Source organism: Puma concolor, chromosome E4, assembly GCF_028749965.1.
Source record: "Puma concolor isolate L17-30 chromosome E4, mPumCon1.1.hap2, whole genome shotgun sequence".
Classification (NCBI taxonomy): Eukaryota; Metazoa; Chordata; class Mammalia; order Carnivora; family Felidae; genus Puma; species Puma concolor.
The window spans coordinates 1,333,173-1,354,662 of record NC_141683.1 but is presented as its reverse complement, the minus strand read 5'-3'; the positions used below and the strand labels follow the sequence as shown (position 1 = coordinate 1,354,662).

The 21,490-nt window shown below is 57.0% G+C and overlaps 2 protein-coding genes across 9 annotated transcripts; one reads left to right on the top strand and one right to left on the bottom strand.

The window, feature by feature from the left end:
- Positions 1-317: 317 nt before the first annotated feature.
- On the bottom strand, positions 318-12,280 carry HCN3 (hyperpolarization activated cyclic nucleotide gated potassium channel 3). 3 transcript variants are annotated; one of them, XM_086693046.1, is made up of 9 exons: positions 11,974-12,280; positions 9,633-10,526; positions 6,161-6,590; positions 5,094-5,255; positions 4,500-4,718; positions 3,940-4,086; positions 3,270-3,510; positions 2,297-2,461; positions 318-1,862 (listed from the first exon to the last, which is right to left on the bottom strand). In XM_086693046.1, the coding sequence occupies exons 2-9, from the start codon at positions 9,908-9,910 to the stop codon at positions 1,162-1,164; spliced, it is 2,343 nt and encodes a 780-aa protein (XP_086549172.1). In that variant the 5' UTR covers positions 9,911-10,526; positions 11,974-12,280; the 3' UTR covers positions 318-1,161. The 3 variants fall into 3 exon arrangements, with proteins under 3 accessions (XP_086549172.1, XP_086549171.1, XP_086549170.1); XM_086693045.1 differs by lacking the exon at positions 11,974-12,280 and adding an exon at positions 11,284-11,785; XM_086693044.1 differs by lacking the exon at positions 11,974-12,280 and having other exon boundaries at positions 9,633-11,266.
- Positions 12,281-12,458: 178 nt separating this feature from the next.
- CLK2 (CDC like kinase 2) lies at positions 12,459-21,374 on the top strand. Of its 6 annotated transcripts, none has more exons than XM_086693056.1 (13): positions 12,459-12,723; positions 14,366-14,535; positions 15,252-15,477; positions 16,168-16,252; positions 16,601-16,667; positions 16,840-16,956; positions 17,742-17,908; positions 18,675-18,769; positions 19,469-19,598; positions 19,704-19,786; positions 19,951-20,030; positions 20,217-20,307; positions 20,844-21,374. In XM_086693056.1, exons 2-13 carry the CDS (start codon positions 14,366-14,368, stop codon positions 21,027-21,029), a joined length of 1,497 nt encoding a protein of 498 aa, XP_086549182.1. In that variant the 5' UTR covers positions 12,459-12,723; the 3' UTR covers positions 21,030-21,374. The 6 variants fall into 6 exon arrangements, with proteins under 6 accessions (XP_086549182.1, XP_086549181.1, XP_086549180.1 ...); XM_086693055.1 differs by having other exon boundaries at positions 12,460-12,723; positions 16,165-16,252; XM_086693054.1 differs by having other exon boundaries at positions 12,460-12,723; positions 15,249-15,477.
- The last annotated feature ends 116 nt before the right edge of the window (positions 21,375-21,490 follow it).

Here is a 21,490-nt window from a genome sequence, read left to right as displayed (position 1 = left end):
GCAGACGTGGGGCCTGGGACGTGGGGTAAGGGATTTCCCTTGTGCCTGGGAAGGCAAAGGTACTGACGGGCCTGCCCTTCCCTAGGCTCGGATGTCTCGGGTCCTCCCCTTACTCTCTCACCAATGGTAAACTCTAAGCTCGGAACAAAACCCTTGAAAGTAGCAAGAGTCCGCCCTTCTGCAGCTCCCTGTAGGGAGAGGGCTCAATATCGCTGCCTGCCGATAGAGCTGAGCGAGGACCCTATAAGGACAGGTAGGGAGGGATGGATAACGGAATGGCTGAATAAAATGAATTAATGATAAATAAAACTAGCAAATGAATAAATACAATTATTACATGATTGAATAAATAAGAATACACAAGGAAGGGAGGAAGGAAAGAAAAAAATGGCCACCTAAGGATTCAGCCGCTTGCCCCCCACCTGGGGGATCCAGGCTGGCACATTAAATAGGGACGTGCCAACCGTCCCTTGGCCTCAAGGGGGACACCACTGGGGCAGGGAAGAGGCTGCTCCCAGTTTACAAAGACAGTTGTACCACAGGGACAGAAGGTGCAGCAAACTTGACAGGAGACAGGTGTTCCCACAGTAGTGGGGGGGGGCAGGAGGCATGGAGGGGGAGGGGCCACACGCGGCAGTGATGGTGGGTGCCCACGCCGGGGAGCCAAGATATCTGTTGACAGCAGCGGAGGCACAGGTGACTGGCAGTGCCCGGCTGTGCCAGGGAGACAGAAGTCAACCCACAGCAGGTGGTTCCTGTGGGGTTAAGGGCAGGGAAACAGAGACATCTAGTTGCTTGGCAGTGATGGGGGGGGGGACAAGGACTTGTGCTTCGTGAGGCGGGGGCCTGGGGCTGAGCCTGCACCTGGCAGGACTATCCCGGGGGAACACCCTGCTCGGAGGCCTTAGAGTCACTTCTACTTGGCAGTGAAGACATGTGGCGCCTGGCACAGTGTCTTGAATGTGGTAGGCGCTCAGTACGTTTGATGAACGAGTGGATTAGGAGGATGTCAGACAGGCTGCAGGGTGCCTGAGCTGAGGACAGAGGCCGTCTCCTGGGGAGATATTCCCACAGGGCCGTGTTTCGGGTCTCCTTGGCCTTCCCCAAGAGGCATCTGCCCTCGGGCGCACACTGGCGCACCCAAGAGCTTACCCAAGGGTTTCACATGTTGGCAGAGAGCTGGGGGCCCCGGGGGGCAGCTGGCTCAGGCGCTGATGGCCTGGGCGACTGAGCTGTCCCTGGCAGCTTGGCCAGGAGTCCTGAGGAGGACAGGCGTTCACTTCCTGAGCCCTTACGCCCAGGAGAGCCGTCACCAGCTGCCCGCTGAGGCAGAGAGGGTTGGGAGGCGGAGAGGGGACGGCCCCGAAGTCCTAGTCGCCGTCCACCTCCTCCCGGGGGGGGACCCAGCAAGGACACCTGGGAGCGCCCAGCCCGGGACAGGCTGGCATGAAGGGTTCGGGCAGGTGGGGCAGGCAGGCGGGAGGTGGATGCCCACGGGCCCCGGGCCAGCAGAGGGCCAGCTCCGACGGGCACTAGTGGGGAGGCTGGGGAGCCTGCTGAGCGTCGGGCAGAGCGAGCGAGGAGGGTAGCTGGAGAGTCAGGGGAGAGGGGCAGAGGGCCCCGCTGGTGAGTCAGGGCGATGGCCACACTGGAGGTCACGGCGGCCGCCTGCAGAGGCGCGTGCACCAGGGGCTCCCACAGCACTGGCTTTCCGCTGAGCCGAGCTCCTGTGCCCGGGGCTAGGCCCCGAACGCCCCGGGCCATGTCCCTGTCGTGCTGCACCAAGTGCTGCTCCATGGTGCCCCCGCTGCTGCCCGGACTTGGTTCGGAGCGTTTCCGCTGCAGGACAGAATTCTTCTTGCCTAGAAATGGTCCGGGGAGAGAGAGATTGGAGATGGGGAAGGAGTCCAAACTGGAGGTCAGGTATCAAAGAGCAGGAGCATAAGAAGATGAACTCAGAGGACGGCAGCGGGTGAGGGTGGGAAGGAGAGGACGGGGATGGGGGGAGGGGGTGGAGGCTGGGAGGCAGGGGTGGAGAAAGAGGGTCGGGGATGAGAGGATGTCTCTGAGAGGGTGAGAGGGAAGGAGGACTCGGCACGGAGCCACGGGGCCATCTCTCCAGGGGCAGGGGACACTGTGCCGGAGGCCTCGCGGGGCATTTGCCGGGAATGGCGCGGGCTGGGGCGTGATGCCGAAGCGCCGGAGCCTGGGCCCTGGGAGGTTGGGGGCCCCTCGCGGGGGAGGCGGGGTGGGGACGCAGCCAGGACCCAGGGCAGACAGGCTGGACGAGCCTCACCGATGCGGCGCAGCCGGTCCATGGCTACCGTCTCGAAGGCCCGGCGCATCATGGGGAACTCTTCCAGCACGGCGTTGAAGTGGTCCACGCTGAGCGAGTACAGGCGGCAGTAGGTGTCAGCGCGCACGCTGGCCGTGCGCCGGCCCCGCGTCAGCAGACAGATCTCTGTCCAAGTCGGGAAGAGGCCCTCAGGACCGCGGTCCCCAGAACGCCCTCTCACCGGGCCCGCGGCAGCTGACCCGGCCCCCTCCCTGCCCAGGGCCAAGGCCCTGAGACGCCCCAAGCATCGTCTCCCTCCATCCTTCTCACTCTCTCCAGATTAAAGCTGGCGCACAGGTGGGCCTTGCTGGCTCCGTTATTCCAGTCATTTCCATTCCCAGCCACCTCCTCTGCTCTGGTCCAAGGGGCAGGCCTGGGGCAGTGCCCTCTGTGTACCTGCCCCTCCCACCCCTTTGCATGAAGTCCACGGGCAACCCAGAAGGAGAAAAGCAGTGCCAAAGGGCAAAGGGCACCCAGGGATGCTAGCGAGCAGGGGTGGTTTGGGGCCTGAGAGAGGACATCTGGTGGGGTGGCCCCCACTGACGCAGCCTGGGTCCCGGGACCCTCCCCACAGGGCACCCCACCAGGGAACCATCCAACTCAAGCCCCTGGAACAGTATGGCTCGATTCCTGTCTTTCCTTCGTCTCCTAGGGTCCCCAGACTTCACCGCTTGAGGGTCTTAGAAGGCCCAGTGGCCCAGGAACTTTCCCCACCCCCGCCCCGCTGCTACCAATCAGAATCTCTTAGGAAGCTATTTAAAGCCACAGAGCTCCAGGCCCCAGGCCCAGAGATTCTGACTCAGGAGGCCTAGGGAAGGGCTAGAAGTCTTTGACTCTGCACACAGCCAGGCAGGAACTCTGCACAGTGATCCAGGGGAGCAACTGCCCTCTGTCCCCTGCTCCAGTCCCCCCACCCTCCCTGAGGCCTGCTGACCCCCAAAGTAGGATCCATCGGTGAGGCGGGTGTCCCGGGCACCGCGCGCCAGCACGCTGAGCAGCCCGTGCTGTATGAAGTACATCTTCCTGCCCACGGAGCCCTCGCGCACCACGAGGTCCCCTGGCTGGAAGACCTCAAAGTGCAGCTTGGTGAGCACCGCTGTGACGAAGCTGGGGTCGGCGTGGGCGAACAGTGGCATGTGGGCCACCAGGCCGCGGCAGGTGAAGTTAATGATCTCCTGGGCAGGGGAGGGGCCTGTCAGGCAGGCTGCGCCCCCTCCCCCGAGGTGCCCCCATCGAGCTCATCTGTCTCCAGAGGCCCCACCCCTGGGGTCATGATCTGCCAAAGGATGGGGATGCTTCAGTGGGCCTGGGACCATCCCTGCACTCCCGCCTCCAGAGCTCTCCCGTAATCCCCCGCGGGACCGTGCCCCCCAAACAGAGATCCCTGCAGGCCCTCCCCGCATATCCTTCACCCCCGTAAGACCTTTAAGAAAGACCCTAATCCCTAAAAGCCCACCCCCCCCCCCCACCAAGGCCTGGCCTCCCACGAGGCCCTCCGCAGGCCCCGCTCCCTATAGGTGCACCTGCTGACCAGGAGCCCGTACCCCAGACGGCACCTCAGAAGCCCCGGTCCTTGCACAGCCCCCTCCGGGGCCCAGTCCCACCTCCCGAAGCGGCTCGCTCAGCTCGCCCAGGATGCTCTCTTCGTCGAACATCTTGCCCTGGTAGCGGTGCTCGTAGTACTCGTGGATGCGCTGCCGAGTGTCGGCGGGCAGCTTGTGGAAGGCCATGTACTGCTCCACCTGCTTGTACTGGGGGGGCGGGCGACGGCAGTGGGTGAGAGGGTGCAGAGACACGCGTGGGGCAGGAGCAGTGGCGGGGTACGTGTGGAAGAAAGATCACAGACACAGGCCAGACCCGGAGGGGTGAAACGTGGACAGAGGGGGTACACAGGGCCACAGAAGGACATGTGGGTAGCAGTGGATACGGGGAGGACACACAGCACAGTGACAGGAAAGTCCGGACATGGGCAGAGGAGGGGCCCAGGGACAGGGACATAGGTCCAAACAAGGAAGAAGTTACACACACGGGCATGGGACAAACGGACACAGGGCAGGGAAGGACACGGAGACCCAACAGGAGCATGAGCACAGGCCTCACGTTGAGCTACCCAGCCCCTAGCCCCCCTGCAGGCCCACCCCTTCCTTCTCCTGCCCCTGCTCACCTTCTCCTGGTACTGACGTCGGGAAGAGTCCAGGGACTGGATGAGGGCGGTGGCATGGCCGATGAACATAGCGTAGCACGTGGCGCCCACGATCATGCTGAGCATGGTGAGCCAGACGTCGGGCATGCCGACAGGTGCCTGCTGCCCGTAGCCAATGCACAGCATGTGGCTCATGGCCTTGAACAGGGCGTGGGAGTACTGGCGTCCCCACGAGTGGTTCTGGAGGGCAGAGTGTACTGCACAGCTGGGCACAGCCTCCTCAGAGCCTCCTTGTCCTCCTGCCCCCCCCCCCCGCCTTCCCTCTCTGGCGGTCCTTCTGTGTGCCCCTTTCTGCTTCAGACTGGCCTCCCAGGAGGCACTTCAGTTTGGTTTTGGGGGCCTCTCCGCAGCTTGGGGGGGGGGTCCGTTTTGCCTAGGTTTCCTGCCCTGCCTGCTCCCTTCAACACAAAAGCACTTCCTGTAGGTAGCCTCCCCCCACTCAGCTCCCCACCTCCTCGCTCGGCAGCTCCCGTCTCCGGCCCCAGTGCTCGGCCCTGCTACTCAAGCACAAGAGCCCTTCGAGGACCCGGAAGGCAGAGTCGTGGGAGTCCTCACCGCCATGTGGTTGATGGAGACCCAGCAGTCAGGGGGGAAGTCCTGCAGCATGGGGACCAGGAACTGCAGGCAGCCATCCCAGTGACACAGCAGCAGCATCATCCCGATGAGGTTGAAGATGCGAACCACCGCGCTCGCCAGGTCATAGGTCATGTGAAAGATCTGAGGATTCCGAGGAACGGCTGCTGTGGACAGGACCCCTCCCCGCCAGTCCTCCTCTATTCCTGGCCTTGCCAATTCTCTCCTTGAACTTCTCTCTAGCCCCAGCCCCCATGCATCTTTAAAATGCGCTATTATTCATTTGCACAGAGCTCTACAGCACACATACAGCTAATACAGAGTTGGCTGTGTTACTACTCTCCGATCTTACAGAGAGGGAATCGATGCCAGTCACGTGCCCAGAATCACACACAGTGTCACAGCAGAAACTCAAAAAAATCTACTGCACAAGCTGCCCAGGCTGCGCCCACTGGAAAAGAGGAGAGAGGGCATTCCTGGTGTCATGTCCTCGGGGCACGTGTGCGAGGATTCATGCCAACAGCCCCCTTCCCTCCAGTAACACTCACAGAAAACACGCCGACAACTTCCTATGTCCCAGGCACTGTTCTAGGAGGTATTAAGTTACAGGTACTATTTCCTTTTATCCTTATGATACACCTCATCATGTGTAAGTATATTTAACATTTTCATCTTCTAGAAGAGGAAAACCAAGCCTCCTATAGCGTATAGTAAACTGGGATACGATCACAGGCAAAGAAACTGCAGAGCCCACACTCTGCACCCCTAAATCCTGCTCCCCTGCCGCTGGAACTCCAATGTCTCCCACTCCCTCCTTCCAGAGTCCAGCTAACCTGCAAGCGCTCCTCCAGCCTCTGCACTCTGCCCTCCTCACCTCCGGGTGTGTGTCGGGGGGTACCCCCTGAACCCTCACTCTGCCCCTGCTACTGACCCACCCACTTTGGAGGCAGCCCACCCAGCTGCCTCACCCCGTAGCATCACCAGGAGCCCCACCCATAGCGCCGTCCCGGAGGGGTCTGCGAGCCCCCCTGCCCACCTCCCTGCCCCACCTCCTCCCACTGGTGTATGTAGCGGATGAGGCGGGAGAGGCGGAGCAGCCGCAGGAGGCTGAGGATCTTGGTGAAGCGCACAATGCGTAGGGCCCGCGCTGTTTTGTAGACCTCGGCGTCCAGTCGTGGCTCCAGCTCCACCACCAGGAAGATGTAATCCACGGGGATGGAGGAGATGAGGTCGACCAGGAACCAGGTGCGCAGGTAGTGAGACCGGATGGCGCGAGGGGCCAGCAGGATTTCAGCACCCTCCTCCACCACGATGCCTGTGCGGAAGTTGAGTACCAGATCCAACAGGAAGAAAGTGTCAGAGAGGACATTGAAGACGATCCAAGGTGGGGAGTTCTCCTCCTTGAAGAAGGTGATGCCCACAGGCAGCACAATGAGGTTCCCCACCATCAGCAGGAGCATGATCAGGTCCCAGTAAAACCTAAGGTGGGGGTGGGGTGGGGAGGAAGGCCAGGATGACACTTCACCAGCCACCAGACAAACGGCAGATAGTCTGATACAGCCAAGAGTGGGCAAAGATTACCGAATAACGGGATGGCCACTTACAGCTGGCGGGAATGTAGACTGGGACCACCATTTGGGAAGCCAGTTTGCTATTATCTAGTAAAGCTAAACATTTGCATTCCCTGCCACCCAGCAATTCCATTAGGAGCATACACATGCTCAAGGGAAATATGAGCTCCAGGAGATGTATACAGAAATGTTCATAGCAGCATTGGATCTGGAAATGACCCACACGTCCATCCGTAGAAAAATGCAGATAAATAAGATAAACACAGTAGGTGAACAGACTGTGGTATACTCACGCCCCAGAATAATAGACAACCCTGACACCACCCAACGGCAGCCTCGTGCTGAATCTTGCAAATTCAATGTTGAACAAAACGAGAAATAAAAGGATACACAGTGGATGAGTTCACTTGTACAGAGTTCAAAAACAGGCAAGACTAAACTGCAGTATTTAGCAATTCACAGAAAAGTGGTAAACTGTAAAGAAAAGTAAGAAAATGAGTGCCTCAGAAGTTAGAAAAGTAGGTTGCAGAAAGGACTGTGGGAGCAGTAAGGATGCTTTGGGGTGCCAGCAACCTAGTCTCTCCTGACCTGGATGGTCGTTACAGGGGGGTGTGCTTTGGAATTACATATACACGTGTGTGCACGTAGACGTATATATGTATGTATACACGCACGTGCATTTTGAATATATATGCAACATGATGTATCATTATACACTATCCTACCCAGATGCCTGCTATACACACGCACCTACATGTATACATCCTCACTGTATACATGTACATATGTACAGATACATATACCTGCTTAATATGTATAATATATATGTAATATCATGTACATGGTTTATGTCACTATATTATATATTTTAAAGTAAAATAAAAACATAAGCTACACCGTGCTAACCTCCCAGGAGTGTTGAAAACACACACACTGAGACAATGGATACGATAGTGCCGTACAAGCACTGGTTGGTTTTATGATTCACCCACCTTTTGTTCCCAGATTTCTGAAGAGGTTGCTGCTGCTTCCATCTCAGCTCTCTGCCCATTCCTAGTCTAGGCCTTCACGCCCTCCCCAGCCCTCCCCACCCCACCCCTCCTTCCCTTCCCAACCCAGCTGGACCCATAGTTCCTGGTTCTCTGCTGGGATCTGCTCATCTGTGTCAGGGTATGGGGCGGGGGGGGGGGGGGGGGAGTCTGTTCTGCCTCCCATCCGAACTGAGCTTTTTAGGGATGCCCCACCCCCCTCCCCAGCACCTCAGACAGGGTTGCACATAGAGAAGCTCCACGGGAGATCCTGAGGCAGCGAGGCTAAAAGCTCTGCACGCCTTTCCTTCCCTAATCTCCCTGTGCCTGCTGGCGCTCTGGCCAAGCCCAGACAAGGGCACTGGCAGGGGAGAGCCACACTGCTGTGGTGAAAGTGTGGAAAGGAGAGGTCAGGAGGAAGCTAGCGAAGCTTTCATGCAGAGAAGTCTGAAGCGGTTAAAAACAGCGTTAGCTAGAGTGGTCTAATTCCAGGACACACCTAATTGCAGTATCAACTCAGGACTCAGCCCTTTCTGACTCTGACTACAAAATCAATCTCTTCAGCTTCTAAAAGAAGCACAGGGGTCCCCAAAGCCAGGTCTCCAGGAAGCCCCTCAGACCGTGTGCTTTCCATCAACAACAAATCCTTGACCCCCCCCCTTCCCCTCCCTCCTGGGCCACTGGAGAGTCCTGTACTGTGTGTTGAGAGCAGAGGGGAGGGGAGGGAGGGGAGGAGAAATGAGGGGAGGGGAGGAGAAAGGAGGGGATGGGAGGGGAGAGGAGGGGGGGAGAGGGGAGGGGCGGGGAGGGGTGGGGAGGGGAGGGGAGGAGAGGAGAGGAGAGGGCTCGCCCAGCCATGGAGCATCTTCACAGCCTGACTCACAGGCAGTCACAAGCTTAGCGGGTGATGCAGTAGAGAAGACAGAGAAGCGGCATGATAATACACGGCTTCTGGGGACACATCTGCGGGTAAAATTGGGGGGGAGATCACAGGAGGCTAAAACAGGTGCACTGGTGGGGTAGGGATGAGGCAGTAAAGAAGAGGGGAGAGGAAGGAACAATGGAAGAAAGAGGGACATTTAGGGAGTGTGTGTGTCTGTGGGTTCGAAGTGATGTCCAGGTCTCCACTTGTGTTTCCAGGCTCCTGATCCACACCTCATCTTTCCTGCTCATTTTGCTCCCCACCTGAGGTGCTTTGTACACACTGTTGCCTCATCCAAAAGCTGTCCTTCATTTCCCCCAAGGACAGAGCTGCTCTCCTCCCCTAGCGACCTTGATGTAGAGGTACAGCCTGACGGGGACTGTGAAATGGCCCCACCTCCACCCTCGGTCCCTCTGATAGGCACCTGGGAGGGTGCCCCTGTCTTGCTTCCTCAATCGCTGGGAGTCCGGCCCTGCCCCGCTACATCCCGCCTTCAGCACCAGGGACAGCGGCAAGAACCGCAGCCGGGACATCCCCGGCCCGCGCCCCGCCAGCGTCTCTATTTTTCCTGGTAGTCGGCCCTGTTGAACTAGGCAGGTGCTGGGGGTAGGAGACAGCAGAGCTCGGTTTCCCCCTCAGGCTGACCCCGAGCCTTGGAACATGGCATAATTTCCCAGATCCCCAGCCGGCAGGACTGCAGGAGGCAGTCGTCCCTAACTCCAGTAGTCCCTGTGGTCCAGGTGGAGTTCTGGATTCCTGAAACGGTAAACCCAGGTCTCTAGTGTCTCCTCTGGTGTCAAGTCACTGAAGACCTCCGGCTGGGGATCCCTCGCCCAAGAATTCCCAGGCTAGACTGGGGGAAGTGACTCTGTTGTCCCACCCAAGGACCCCCGGGCCGGAAACGAAGAGTCTGTAGAGGGTGAGGCGTGCCCTGCCTCCGTGTCGCGGCCCATGGGGGTGGGATCTGTGTCCCCCGCCCTCCTTGCTGGGGCCCCAGTACCGGAAGTCGCTGTAGGGGTGGATGATCCAGGCCCCCGCTGACTTGACCCTCTCCTGCTCGATTTCCACTGCCTTGTGGCTGCCGAACACGCGAAGGGAGAACTTGTTGACCGTGGGCTGGAGCAGCGTCCCGAGTTGCCTTCTCTTGGGCTCGGGCCCAGACCCGGGCAGCGGTCCCGAGGCCGCGGTCACAGGCGCCGGAGCAGCCAGAGGCGCCGCTTCCAGCCCAGGGGTCGCCCGTTCGCCAGCTCCCGTAGTCGGCCGCTGCTCTGCCTCCATGATGCCCGGTGGCTTACACGCTTGGCGTCCTAGACCCTGCCGCGGCCATCCGGGACGCCGACCCCTCCCGGAGCAGGAGCCGGCGCAGCCCGGCGGGCTCCGAGCTGCCGGCTCGCGGGGCGGAGGGGGTGTGTGCGCCAGACTCGCGGGCGGGAGGCAGGCGGCGGGTTGCGCTGCGCCCCCTGGCGGGAGCCTCCCCCGTAGAGGGCGGGGCCAAGGAAGCCCGCCTCCAGGGAAGACTCCGGCATGGGCGTGGCCTAGCAGATGGGGGCGGGCCCCCAAGTAAGGGAGGAAGAGGCAGGGAAACACAGCCGGAGTCACGAAGGGGGCGTGATCTGGTGTTGATGTGCTCTTAGCCAATGAGCTCTAGGGAGGCGGAGCCGTCCATGAATGGCGGGAAAAGCGGACGCTGGTTGTAGATCCCGGAGTCTCCGGAGGGCGAGGAATTGGGGACCAAAGAAGAGGTGGGGAACGGTCACTCCAATTCACGGACTTCCTGCATTTCACTGTCTTCCTCTCAGCACTCTCCTAGGCATACTCCTTTCTTCTCGTCTTCTCCATATTCCTCCTAGTATTTCATTTGCAAAGTCATACTGCTAACTTTCAGCAAGAGTGACTGCGGATACCAAGTTGAATACAAAAGTCCTGCTGTAAAGCCAAGCTCGGCTGTGCCCGTATGCAGACAGAACAAGGAGACTGCAGTGCTGTGTGATGTTCAGTGCTAGAAGTTCCCAAACATCTCAAACTCTTCCCCTCATCTCCGTTTCTTATTGCCACTGACTTATTTCAAGCCTTCAGCATTTTTTCACCTAGGTTATTTCAGAAGCCTCTATAAGGGGCCCTATACTCTCTCAGGCCAATTCTTTTCCCACAGTCTGCCAGAGTTACCTTCCTAAGATTCAAATGCAACATGTCCTTCAAACCTCTCCATCTTCTGTAGGGAAGGTTACCTGTAAGCTCCTTAAAATGACCTACCAGGCCCTGCAAAATTTGGACCTAATTTCAATAGCCTCTCTTCTGATAGTCCCTCTCTTGAAAGCCAGGACTCTAATCACGCTGAAAGGCTTTGTTCTACCTTGTCTCCAGCCCTCTGCAAATACTTTCTCTGCCTGGTATGCTTTTCCAATTCACTTTCCAAGTGTTGCCTCACATAGTATCTCCTCTAGGAAACTTAGAAACACACTTCCAAGTCTCCTTTCCCCAACTAGATCTAATCCAGGGCTTTCTTTCTTTTTTTAAAGTTTATTTATTTATTTTGAGAGAGAGAGAGAGAAAGAGAGAGAACAACTGGGGAAGGGGCAGAGAGGGAGAGACAGTATCTCAAGCAGGCTCCACATTATCAGTGCAGAGCCTGACTTGGGGCTCAAACTCACCAACTGTGGGATCATGACCTCAGGTGAAGAGTCTGATACTTAACCAACTGAGCCACCCAGGTGCCTCTAGTCCAGAGCCTTCTTACAGTGTTCATGGCAGCTCTTGTCACAAGGCTGCCATTATTCGTTTACAGGTCTTTCTCTCCCATTAGACTGTGGGGTTCCAAAGAACAGGAGCCTTGCGCCTGGCACACACCGTGGATACTCAGTAAATGCTTGCTGAATGAACGCATGATCCGGAAAGGTGTTCGTGGAAGAGGAAGGGAATTTTCCCCTCTTTCCTTCCAACCGCTTCATTACCCTTAATCTTCTATTTTAGGGAACCTTTCCTAAACCATTTCTGGCTAACCGATCTAATCTCCATCTAACTACCTTCCATCCCAGCTCCCCTCTGATATGTCCTGAATTAATATAACTACTCTCAGGTTATTTTTTCTTTTTCCTTTCTATGTCTCAGTTCCTTCCATCATGCCTCTAACTCGGTTTGTCTCAAGGTCTCCTCCTTCCTCTTCTCCCCCCCCCCCCCCACCCCTTTTCCAACTCAGTTCATTTACACTTCCCATGTATTATGTGTGAGTTCGGAACATACAGTTCTCGAGTGTCTTCCCCTCTTTCAGCACCTGATTCTCCATCCCTCCTTTTCTCAAACCCTTCCTCCACGGCCTTACCTCCTGACCCACAGGTGCGTACCTTTCGCTCAGGACAAAAGGGGGCCGCCCCTCCTTGCGGCGGCTAGGTAACTGGGCTGTTTTAAGAACTGGATATTTACTGGCCGTGCCGGACAATCAGACCTCACCACCACGCCTCAAAAGCTGTGTGGAGGGGCGACACTCGGAAATGACAACTTCCAGGTCCCTTTTAAACCTCCAAACCTCACAAAGTAAGCCGCAGAAGTGTCATGAAGACGGCGCAAGACAGAGGAACGAGCTGAGCAGAAAGGCCGCGCGGCGGGACTGAGCGCGCCCGGCCGACCCCGCACCCAGCCGCCGGAGCGCTGGAACCCCCGCGCCCCCGCACCCCCCCCCCCCGGCGCTCCTACCGCCGCGCCCGCCAGCTACGCGAGGACGCGGCGGCGTGCGCGCCCTGGGGGCGGGGCCCGGGGCAGCTGGGCGGGGGCGCGGGACGTGCGTACGTGCGTGCGTGCGTGCGCGCTCGCGGTGGCGGCGGCGGATCGGAGAGGCCAGAGCCGGAGACCGAGCTGGGATCGGGCCCCGGGCGGGGGCGGTGCGAGCGGCGCCGAGCGGACCCTGGGGGCGGGGACGGAGCCGGGGCGGGCGGGACTGGAGCGGAGCCCGGGAACGAGGCGGGAGGTCCCAGGGTCTCGGGTCGGGGGGGTGGAGCCGCACTTCGTCGCCGCGGGGGTGCCGGGACTCCGGCCGCAGTGCCGCCGCCATCACGGACTTCCTGTGGGACAAGCGCACGGGCCTCGCCGCCAGAACGGTGAGCGCGCGGGCTGGCGGGCCGCGGGGCCGCGCGGAAAGATGGCGACCGCGGGGCGGGCGGGGGTAGCCTTGGGCTGGGGGCACGGCGGCGGGGCGAGAGGAGACGAGGAGGGTAGGGACCTGCAAAGCGGCGGAGGTGAGGGGTAGGGAGCAGAGGTGGGAGATGAGCGTGCCTTGCACGGACCCGGGCGGACCCGGGAGGACCTCCAGCAAACTTGGGAGGGGCCCGAGTAGGGGAAGGGGTGATGGAGCAGGGAGGGGAGCGGTTCCCGAGAGGAGAAAGAGCAGAATATCAGAGTTGGAGCGGGGCTGGAGATGAGGAGGACCCGCCGTGTCACTGGGAGGGCATGGAAGGAGTTTGACTCCAAGAGTTCGTTCTGGATTTTCTGAGCGAGAAAGGAGGGGGGAAAGGTTTATAAGTTGGGAAAGGTAAACTGCAGGTGCTTCTGGTGGGGAGGGGCGTGAGAAACTTTGGTGGCCGTGTGCCGTGTGCGGAGAGGATGTTTGTGTGGCTGTGCTGAACAAGCTTGGGTTACCCTGTGTGTGTGGGGGGGGGGGTGAATTCTGCAGCTTGCGTCTTTGCCACAGGCCTTCTAGACCAGGACCGAGTCCGATATCACCCTCCTCGATTTGAGGAGGTTGGGAAGTAGAAAGCTCAGAATGAGAGCCAGATGTTGGAATCATTAAGCCTTTCCACACCTAACCCCCCCCCCCCCCCCCCCCGCCCCCAAGACTTCAGTCCCTGGGCCTGTTGAATTTTATTTTGCTGTCATATTTTTATCTTTCTGGATTGTGACAGTGATTTCTCTCCTGATTTCTTTCCTTTAAGGAAGAAAAGCGTTTGTGCACCATGCCATTCCGATTCCAATAACTAACTGGAAGGAGGCCAGCTTTTAGCCAAGCAGTGCTGATACTAATTAAAAACCAGTTATTCTCTATTTCCTAAGCAGGAGGGGAGGGGCAAATGGAAATCAGACTGCAGCTTGGGGCCTTCTGTATTAAAAAGTTTTGAGGGGAGTTTGGCCCGTGGTGATAGAGTGAGAGTTGACTAAGGCAGTTCAAGAGGTCAGACCCAAATCCCTGGAGCCTGCCTATATCTGGTGTATGCCACCGCATGTAGAAACCAGGTATGCTGGATTGCTGCCCACGGGACACAGAATGGTCTAGTTGGGGAGGTAGAGATACACTCTTCATTGTGAAACGTGTATTGTGATAGCGTATGCTAAAACGTTACCCTGGTGGGGTGTGAGGAACTCGCGTGGAGTCGATGGAGCTTAGACTCCGGCCAGGGGTGAACCGTGGCAGTGTGCATCAATTACACAGTCTCACCTGGAATGAGCTGTGGCCCCGACCCGAAGACTCCACGGAGCCAAGTTTGAGGAAAGTCCATAGAGCAATGAGAGGAAAGGGCTGGGGGCGCGGGGCAGGCTCCTAGAGTTTTCTCGCGGAGCTGTCAAGTGATACGGACTCCATCGAAGAGGAGAAGAGGAATCGTGAGCACAAGGAAGTTGTGGGAGGTGAAAAGAGGTGGGAGTGGCAGCAGAAAGCAGCTTCGGGCCCCTGGGGCAGCCAGTGCTTGGAGGGGAGCTGCGAAAACTCTGAGCCTGTCTCCACTATTTCTCTTTCTCCTTTTCTTCCAGATGCCTCATCCCCGAAGGTACCATTCCTCAGAGCGAGGCAGCCGGGGGAGTTACCACGAACACTATCGGAGCCGGAAGCATAAGAGACGAAGAAGCCGCTCCTGGTCAAGTAGCAGTGACCGGACCCGGCGGCGCCGGCGGGAAGACAGCTACCACGTCCGTTCCCGGAGGTGAGGCTTCAGGGGGAAAAACCCCTCCTCGGGGTCGCTCACTCATTTATTTATTCAGCAGAGATTTATTGGCTAGATGCTGAGCGGTTGGGGTAAGGGGCCACTCAGGACTGTTACCAGAATGAGCCATTTGCACTGTGGTGTTAAGAGTGCTATCATAGAGGAAGGGCGTGGTAAGGGGCTGAGGAAGCATCTAGCAGTTTGGTTGGATTGGGGCAGGATGTGTAATTCAAGAACCAGGGTGAAGTGTCTCAGGCGAAGGGAGAGGAAGTGTAAAAGAGTAGGGTCTAGAGATAGTTAAGGACATAACAGACAAGACAAAGTGAGGTCTGCGTGTTCAGCGTGGCAGGGGTGGGTTAAGGATAGTTTGGAGCAAAATTGGATGTCAGTCAGGAACGACTCAGGAAAGAAATGGCTCTTTGTTCCATCTGTTATGTCACTAGTGGCAGGCGGGGGGTGGGGGAGGCCCCCAGAGGGAGCGGTTCTGCCTGTGTCCCTTCGGGGGTCTTGGTGGCATGCAGGTGTGGGGATCCTCGTCTGCTCTTAATGATTTCACTCCTCTGGTCCTTGGTCCTCAGAATGACCCCATGAGTGTCTGAGAGCAGTTCTTCCAGCATCGTTCTTTGTCCTTGTTGAGGGAGGACCTCGTCCTGTCGTGGGGCAAGGAGTGTGGCCTGAACAGATGCACCTAATGGGTGTCTGTTGTCCAACAGCAGCTACGATGACCGTTCATCGGACCGGCGGGTGTACGACCGGCGATACTGTGGCAGCTACAGGCGCAACGATTACAGCCGGGACCGGGGAGAAGCGTGCTACGACCCGGACTACCGGCACTCCTATGAGTACCGTCGGGAGGACAGCAGTTACCGCAGCCAGCGCAGCAGCCGGAGGAAGCACAGGCGGCGGAGGCGGCGCAGCCGGACGTTCAGCCGCTCGTCTTCGGTGAGTGCTCGCCCAGGCCCTTCCTCTCCCCACTCCTCTCCGGCCCTCTAGGACCCTGGTAAGTGAGAAGTACCCTTGTTTTTAGCCGAGCACTGGGGCAGGAACACTGAGGTGGGCACTGAGTCTCTGCTCTCTCGGAAGCTCTCCAGCTCTCGGAGGGCCCTGGAATCTGCTTTGGAGGTGGACGGGCACGGAGCATTTGTACCCCGGTGCCTTCCTCGGCATGCTGGGCCTGTTGTGTTGGGGACAGCTCCTCTGTCCCAGACGCCTCCACTCTGGAGTGGAGACCTTGCCTGTGAATTGCCTTTCTCCCCCAAGCTCTGGGCTCCACGGCCCCTCAGTAGGTGGGCTCGGGTGGGGGCAAAGGGAGATCGGTGCCTGCCTGGACGGGCATTGTGTGGAGCATGGGGTTGCGGGTGACACTGGCAACGACACCACTTCTCTGCTCTGCCCGTTCCTCTCCCTGTTCCCGTTTTGGGTTTGGGGACTTGGGATTATGCGCCGCTCTCTCTTCTCACCCCGATCCGCCTTACTGCATCTGACGTGTTCCCTTCCACTGTCCCCCATCATCGTCTGTCCCCCCTGGCTGGGCGCCTGTGACCGGTGACCCCTCCACCACCCACCCCGCCTCCCTCCGGCCCCCGCTCCGACACCTGGCTTGCTCCGACCCCCCCCGCCCCCCGACAGCAGCACAGCAGCCGGAGAGCCAAGAGTGTAGAGGACGACGCTGAGGGCCACCTCATCTACCACGTCGGGGACTGGCTACAAGAGCGATGTACAAGCCAAATCGTAACAATCCTATAGCCTGTAATGGTCCCATAGCCATCCTAACGTCCCGAGCCAACCCAAGTCACAGCCTCTTGCCTTTCCTCAGTGGTGTTGTTTATCTGGGTGGTTTGAGTTGCTGTTGAGAATTGACCTCTGCTGTCCACTCCCAGCTCTCATGGCCCCTGGGTTAAAGGTGGTGGGAATCACACAGGGGTGTTCTTCCCCTGTGACCATCTGTATCTGTTCCCCCTTCCTTCATCTCACCCCAGGTTGCCGTACCCTTTTTTCCTCCAACTCAGCTCATTCCCCACCTTCTCTCCCTCCCTCTCCCCGACCCTGCTCTGTTTCATTTCAGATGAAATTGTCAGCACGTTGGGAGAGGGGACCTTCGGCCGGGTTGTCCAGTGTGTCGACCATCGCAGGTAACTATAGCCCCTCCCTGCTCCGTACTCCTAGGCGTGGCGAGGTGCTGAGGGTCAGTCTGGGGGTGTTTTTGCTGATTGGCCAAAGGTAGGATTTCTTAATCCCCGGACAGCCCCGTTCATTTTGAGATGTTCTTGATGACCCAGCAAAAACCTCTTATGGCCACCACAGGGGTGGGGCTCGAGTCGCCCTGAAGATCATTAAGAACGTGGAAAAGTATAAGGAAGCAGCTCGACTTGAAATCAACGTCCTGGAGAAGATCAACGAGAAGGACCCTGACAATAAGAAGTAAGCAGCAGAGGGGTGTGTGGGGGTCTGAGAGGCTCCACTCCTGTACAGGAGAACCCAAACCCTCCCGGCCTGGGTTAGGCAGGCAGGGGAGTCCTGGGCCTTCTCATCCATTCATCTTTTCGTCATCATCTTAGACTAGTAGGACATTAGGGCAGGAAGAGAGGGTGTGTGACATTGTCTGGTCTGTTCCCCTTGTTGTCAGGGCACTTAGATTCCTCTGCACTTTGGCTCCAGCCAGGGTGGCCTCTGTAGAGCTCTGCCCTGGAAATGGCCCTGAGACTGAGAATCAACATTTTCCGTGAAAAATCACTTGAGCTTTTCGATATCTAGAACCGTGTTGCCGAGGCGACAGACATTTACGTGTAATATTTGTGTCCACGCGCCTTTTGTAAGCCAACGTGGAAGAAGGGCATTAAGGAGATGGCCAGTAGAAACACGGGGCCCACTGGCAGCCGATGGTGAATGGATCTCAGGAGTGGGAGCCGGGGTCAGGGTTTAGGAATGACAGTTTGACAGTTCAGGGTCCACACCGGAGACCGGCACCAACAGCTCTTCAGCAAATGGAACCTTTTTTAACTATTTAAAATGATGCAGGAAAATGGTATGAACCTTGGGTCCGCCAGAAAGGCCGTTCGCTGGCCGAACTGAATTTGTTGGTCATACCGCCCGGCAGGTTTTTACCCGCGGATGTGGACTCAGCAGCCCTGCAGCCCCTCCTTGTTGGAAGGGTGGTGGGCAGATAGGAGCTCATCAGACCTCCCCCTTCCCTCATCTCTTCTCAGCCTCTGTGTCCAGATGTTTGACTGGTTTGACTACCATGGCCACATGTGTATCTCCTTTGAGCTCCTGGGCCTTAGCACCTTCGATTTCCTCAAAGACAACAACTACCTGCCCTACCCCATCCACCAAGTGCGCCACATGGCCTTCCAGCTGTGCCAGGCCGTCAAGTGTGAGTGGGGCGGGCCGAGATGGACTCTGGGGCAGCCCCTCCCTCTGTTGGGCCTCTTCTGTGTCAGTGAGCAGTGGTGAAGCCCCTAAACTGTCAGCTCGATTATCTGCAGTTCTTTCATTCACTGTCATGTTGACACCTCCTTAACTCCTTGACCAGTGTTCTCACTGTCATCGATTGGTCTTCCTCCACATCCAGCCTAGCAGGAGCTGGAAGAGAAAGCCTTTGAAATCAAAGCATTGACCGGATTACCTCTTTTTTCCTTCATTTCCCTTTCTTGGGAAAATAGAAGTCAGGTTGCAAGCACAAAGAGACAAAAAGTCTGCCCCAGCTAGAGGCTTACGTTTGTCTGAGCTGAGATGCTCTCTGTTTCCACCAGAGCAGGTGCGGCCAGGGACTAAGGCAAACAAGGGGTCAGATGGGGGGTCCAGACACAAGTACCTGGTTCCCCTTGGGTCTTCCTGACTATGCAGTTTCCCAGAGTTGAATTCACGGAACATCAGATAGGCACGCACGTCAAGGAACAGAACTGCAATGCGTAGCAAGCTCTTTGTACGTCAGTTGAGAATCATGTTTGTTCTCCGATGCTGATAAGCATTGTGCTTCTTAGACCAGGCATTTCATTTGGAAGTAGGGCAGAAAGCAGCCTAGTGATTCTGGATCTGCCTCCTCGCCAGCTTTGAGCCAGGTGACCAAGCTTGGGGTCGCTGGTGCCAGTTAGCCCTGGCCACCTGGAACAACCCTGACCTGGTCTTCTCCCCTGCAGTCCTCCATGATAACAAGCTGACACATACGGACCTCAAGCCTGAAAATATTCTGTTTGTGAATTCAGACTATGAACTCACCTACAACCTAGAGAAGGTAAGATGGACAGGCGGCCGGGCCTTAAAGCCCCTCTCTCCTCCCTGTTACTTTCTCCCATGTTCTCTCCCAGTATGGCTCTGACTGGGTAAGCCCGAATACCAAAATAGAGTGAAAGGGAGAGATTTAAGGGACGCTTGGGGGGCTCAGTCAGTTAAGTATCCAACTTTGGCTCAGGTCATGATCATGGTTCATGAGCTCGAGCCCCCGCGTCGGTCTGTGTGCTGACAGCTCGGAGCCTGGAGCCTGCTTCGGATTTTGTGTCTCCCTGTCTCTCTCTGTCAAACACAAATAAACATAAAAAAAAAATTTTTTTAAGATTTAAGAAGATATAATTTGGAAGAGAACTTGGAAGGAGAAGCTCAGAGAACTTTCCAATAGAGAGCAAATGCTTTCAAAATACTTGGTTGGGACTTTTTTCCTCTGTAGGAAAGCTCAGTTCTGGACCTATTTTCAGAAGCACCGTAGTACCAGTGCGTGGGAAATGTCCACATACATAGGGACTTGTGTGCTCTCCCATGATCCCACTCCTAAGTCACCTGCAGGATACGGGGAAGCTGTAAAGCAGATTCTCCTTTGTGCATGGGAGTAAGCAGGGGGTGAAGTTGCTTTTTTTCAGGCTTGAAAGCACTCTAAAGAGTAGTGGTAGAATCTTGGTCTCGGGTGGCTGGGTCCATCCTCCTCCTGCTCTGCTCCTAGAAACGAGATGAACGCAGCGTGAAGAGCACAGCTGTGCGGGTGGTGGACTTTGGTAGTGCCACCTTTGACCATGAACACCACAGTACCATCGTCTCCACTCGCCATTACCGAGCACCAGAGGTCATCCTCGGTAAGTGGGGGCGAGTAGGGGAACGGACTCGTCCAAGGGTGGGCAGTGGGGAGGGTGGGGCCCCCTAAGCACTGTCTAACACCTTGTTCCTCCCATTCCCACTAGAGTTGGGCTGGTCACAGCCTTGTGATGTGTGGAGCATAGGCTGCATCATCTTCGAGTACTATGTTGGCTTCACCCTGTTCCAGGTAAGCAGTGGAGTGTCTTATGTCCCCACTTGGCATTTTCCTGCCTGGGTTCCTTGTCTGCCAGGGACCTGTCTGCTCACTCCTCCCCTTTGCTAATCATCCCGGAAGCTGGTCCTCAGCAGCCCGTTTGCAGCACCGTGCTCAGTTCTGTCTTTGTTTCGCAGACGCATGACAACAGAGAGCATCTAGCCATGATGGAAAGGATCTTGGGTCCTATCCCTTCCCGGATGATCCGGAAGACAAGGTGAACCTTGAGTTGGGGGGAGCTTAACCCTTTTTCCTTTCTCTCCTCGAAATTGGTCGATTTCACATCATTTTCTTTTTTCTTTGACACCTTCCCTCCTCCCAGCTACTGTAAGATGGGGGAATAAGGGAAATGTCCCCCAACAAAAGGAACCTCCTGATTCCTCAACCTCCCCTTCCCCTCTAGGAAGCAGAAATACTTCTATCGGGGCCGCCTGGATTGGGATGAGAACACATCAGCAGGGCGCTACGTGCGAGAAAACTGCAAACCACTGCGGGTGAGCCAGGCTGGGGATACCTTGCGCCCACTGGCCAGAGGGCATTTCCTTCTTCAGGTGGTTTGCCCCTGGAATGCACTTCACAAGAGAGGGTTAGGAAAGAAGGGGGAAAACTGAAATGCCCCTTTGGGTATCGTAGAGATACGAGGGAGTGGTTTTGTGGAGGGAAGGAGGTTAGATAGCCATGGATTTCTTGAGCCCACCAGAGATCACAGTAATGTCCTGGGTTCTGTAGGTCAGACAGAAAAGAATAAACTACCTTTGAAGAGCTTACATTTTAACGAGGAGCTAAAGAAGATTCATGACGTTGACAAGGATATACAAGCAGAAAGAACCTTCAGAGAGTACGAAGGAGTAATTGTGCTAGTGGGAGGGAGTTGAGCAGTAGTATCCGCAGCGCTCGTAAGGTCGTGTTCCCAATAGCATTCATAACGGCGGAGGCTTGGTCCTCTGAGGTTGAAAGTTAGGGCCTTGAAGAAAAAGGGCAGGAACTGTAAGGCGTCGTGCCTCACCTTTTCCCTGCCCTCCACCACCAGCGGTATCTGACCTCCGAGGCAGAGGAACACCACCAGCTCTTCGATCTGATTGAAAGCATGCTAGAGTATGAACCTGCTAAGCGGCTGACCTTGGGTGAAGCCCTTCAGCATCCTTTCTTCGCCCGCCTTCGGGCTGAGCCACCCAACACCAAGTTGTGGGACTCCAGTCGGGATATCAGTCGGTGACGATCAGGCCCTGGGCCCCCCTGCGTGTCCTGCAGCAGTGGGTGTCCAGTCCAGGACACTGGTGCTTTTTTATATCCGAGAACAGAGCCGGAGCCAGCTCCTTCCTCCTGGCTCCCTGTATACCTGTGAATATGTGAAATAGTGTAAATACGGAAGAACTTGTACCTACTGCTTCGTCCCCAGCCTTGTACAGAATGCTGTTCCTTCCCACACTTCCCACCGTCACCTGCCCCCTCGCTGTTGAGCTGGACAGGGCAGGATGAGGTGACCGGGTGGCATCTGTCCCATGTTTTATAAGGAATTTTGTACAGTCTTTGTGAAATAAAAATGACGTGCTTCATGCGACCCCCACCCCTGGAGTTCGAGGTCTGGGACGCTGGGCTGGAGGGATGAGAAGACCGCCGCCCTTCTGAGTTTGTGGACCCAGGGGGTCCATCCTCCCCCTGCACCGTCCTGAGCCC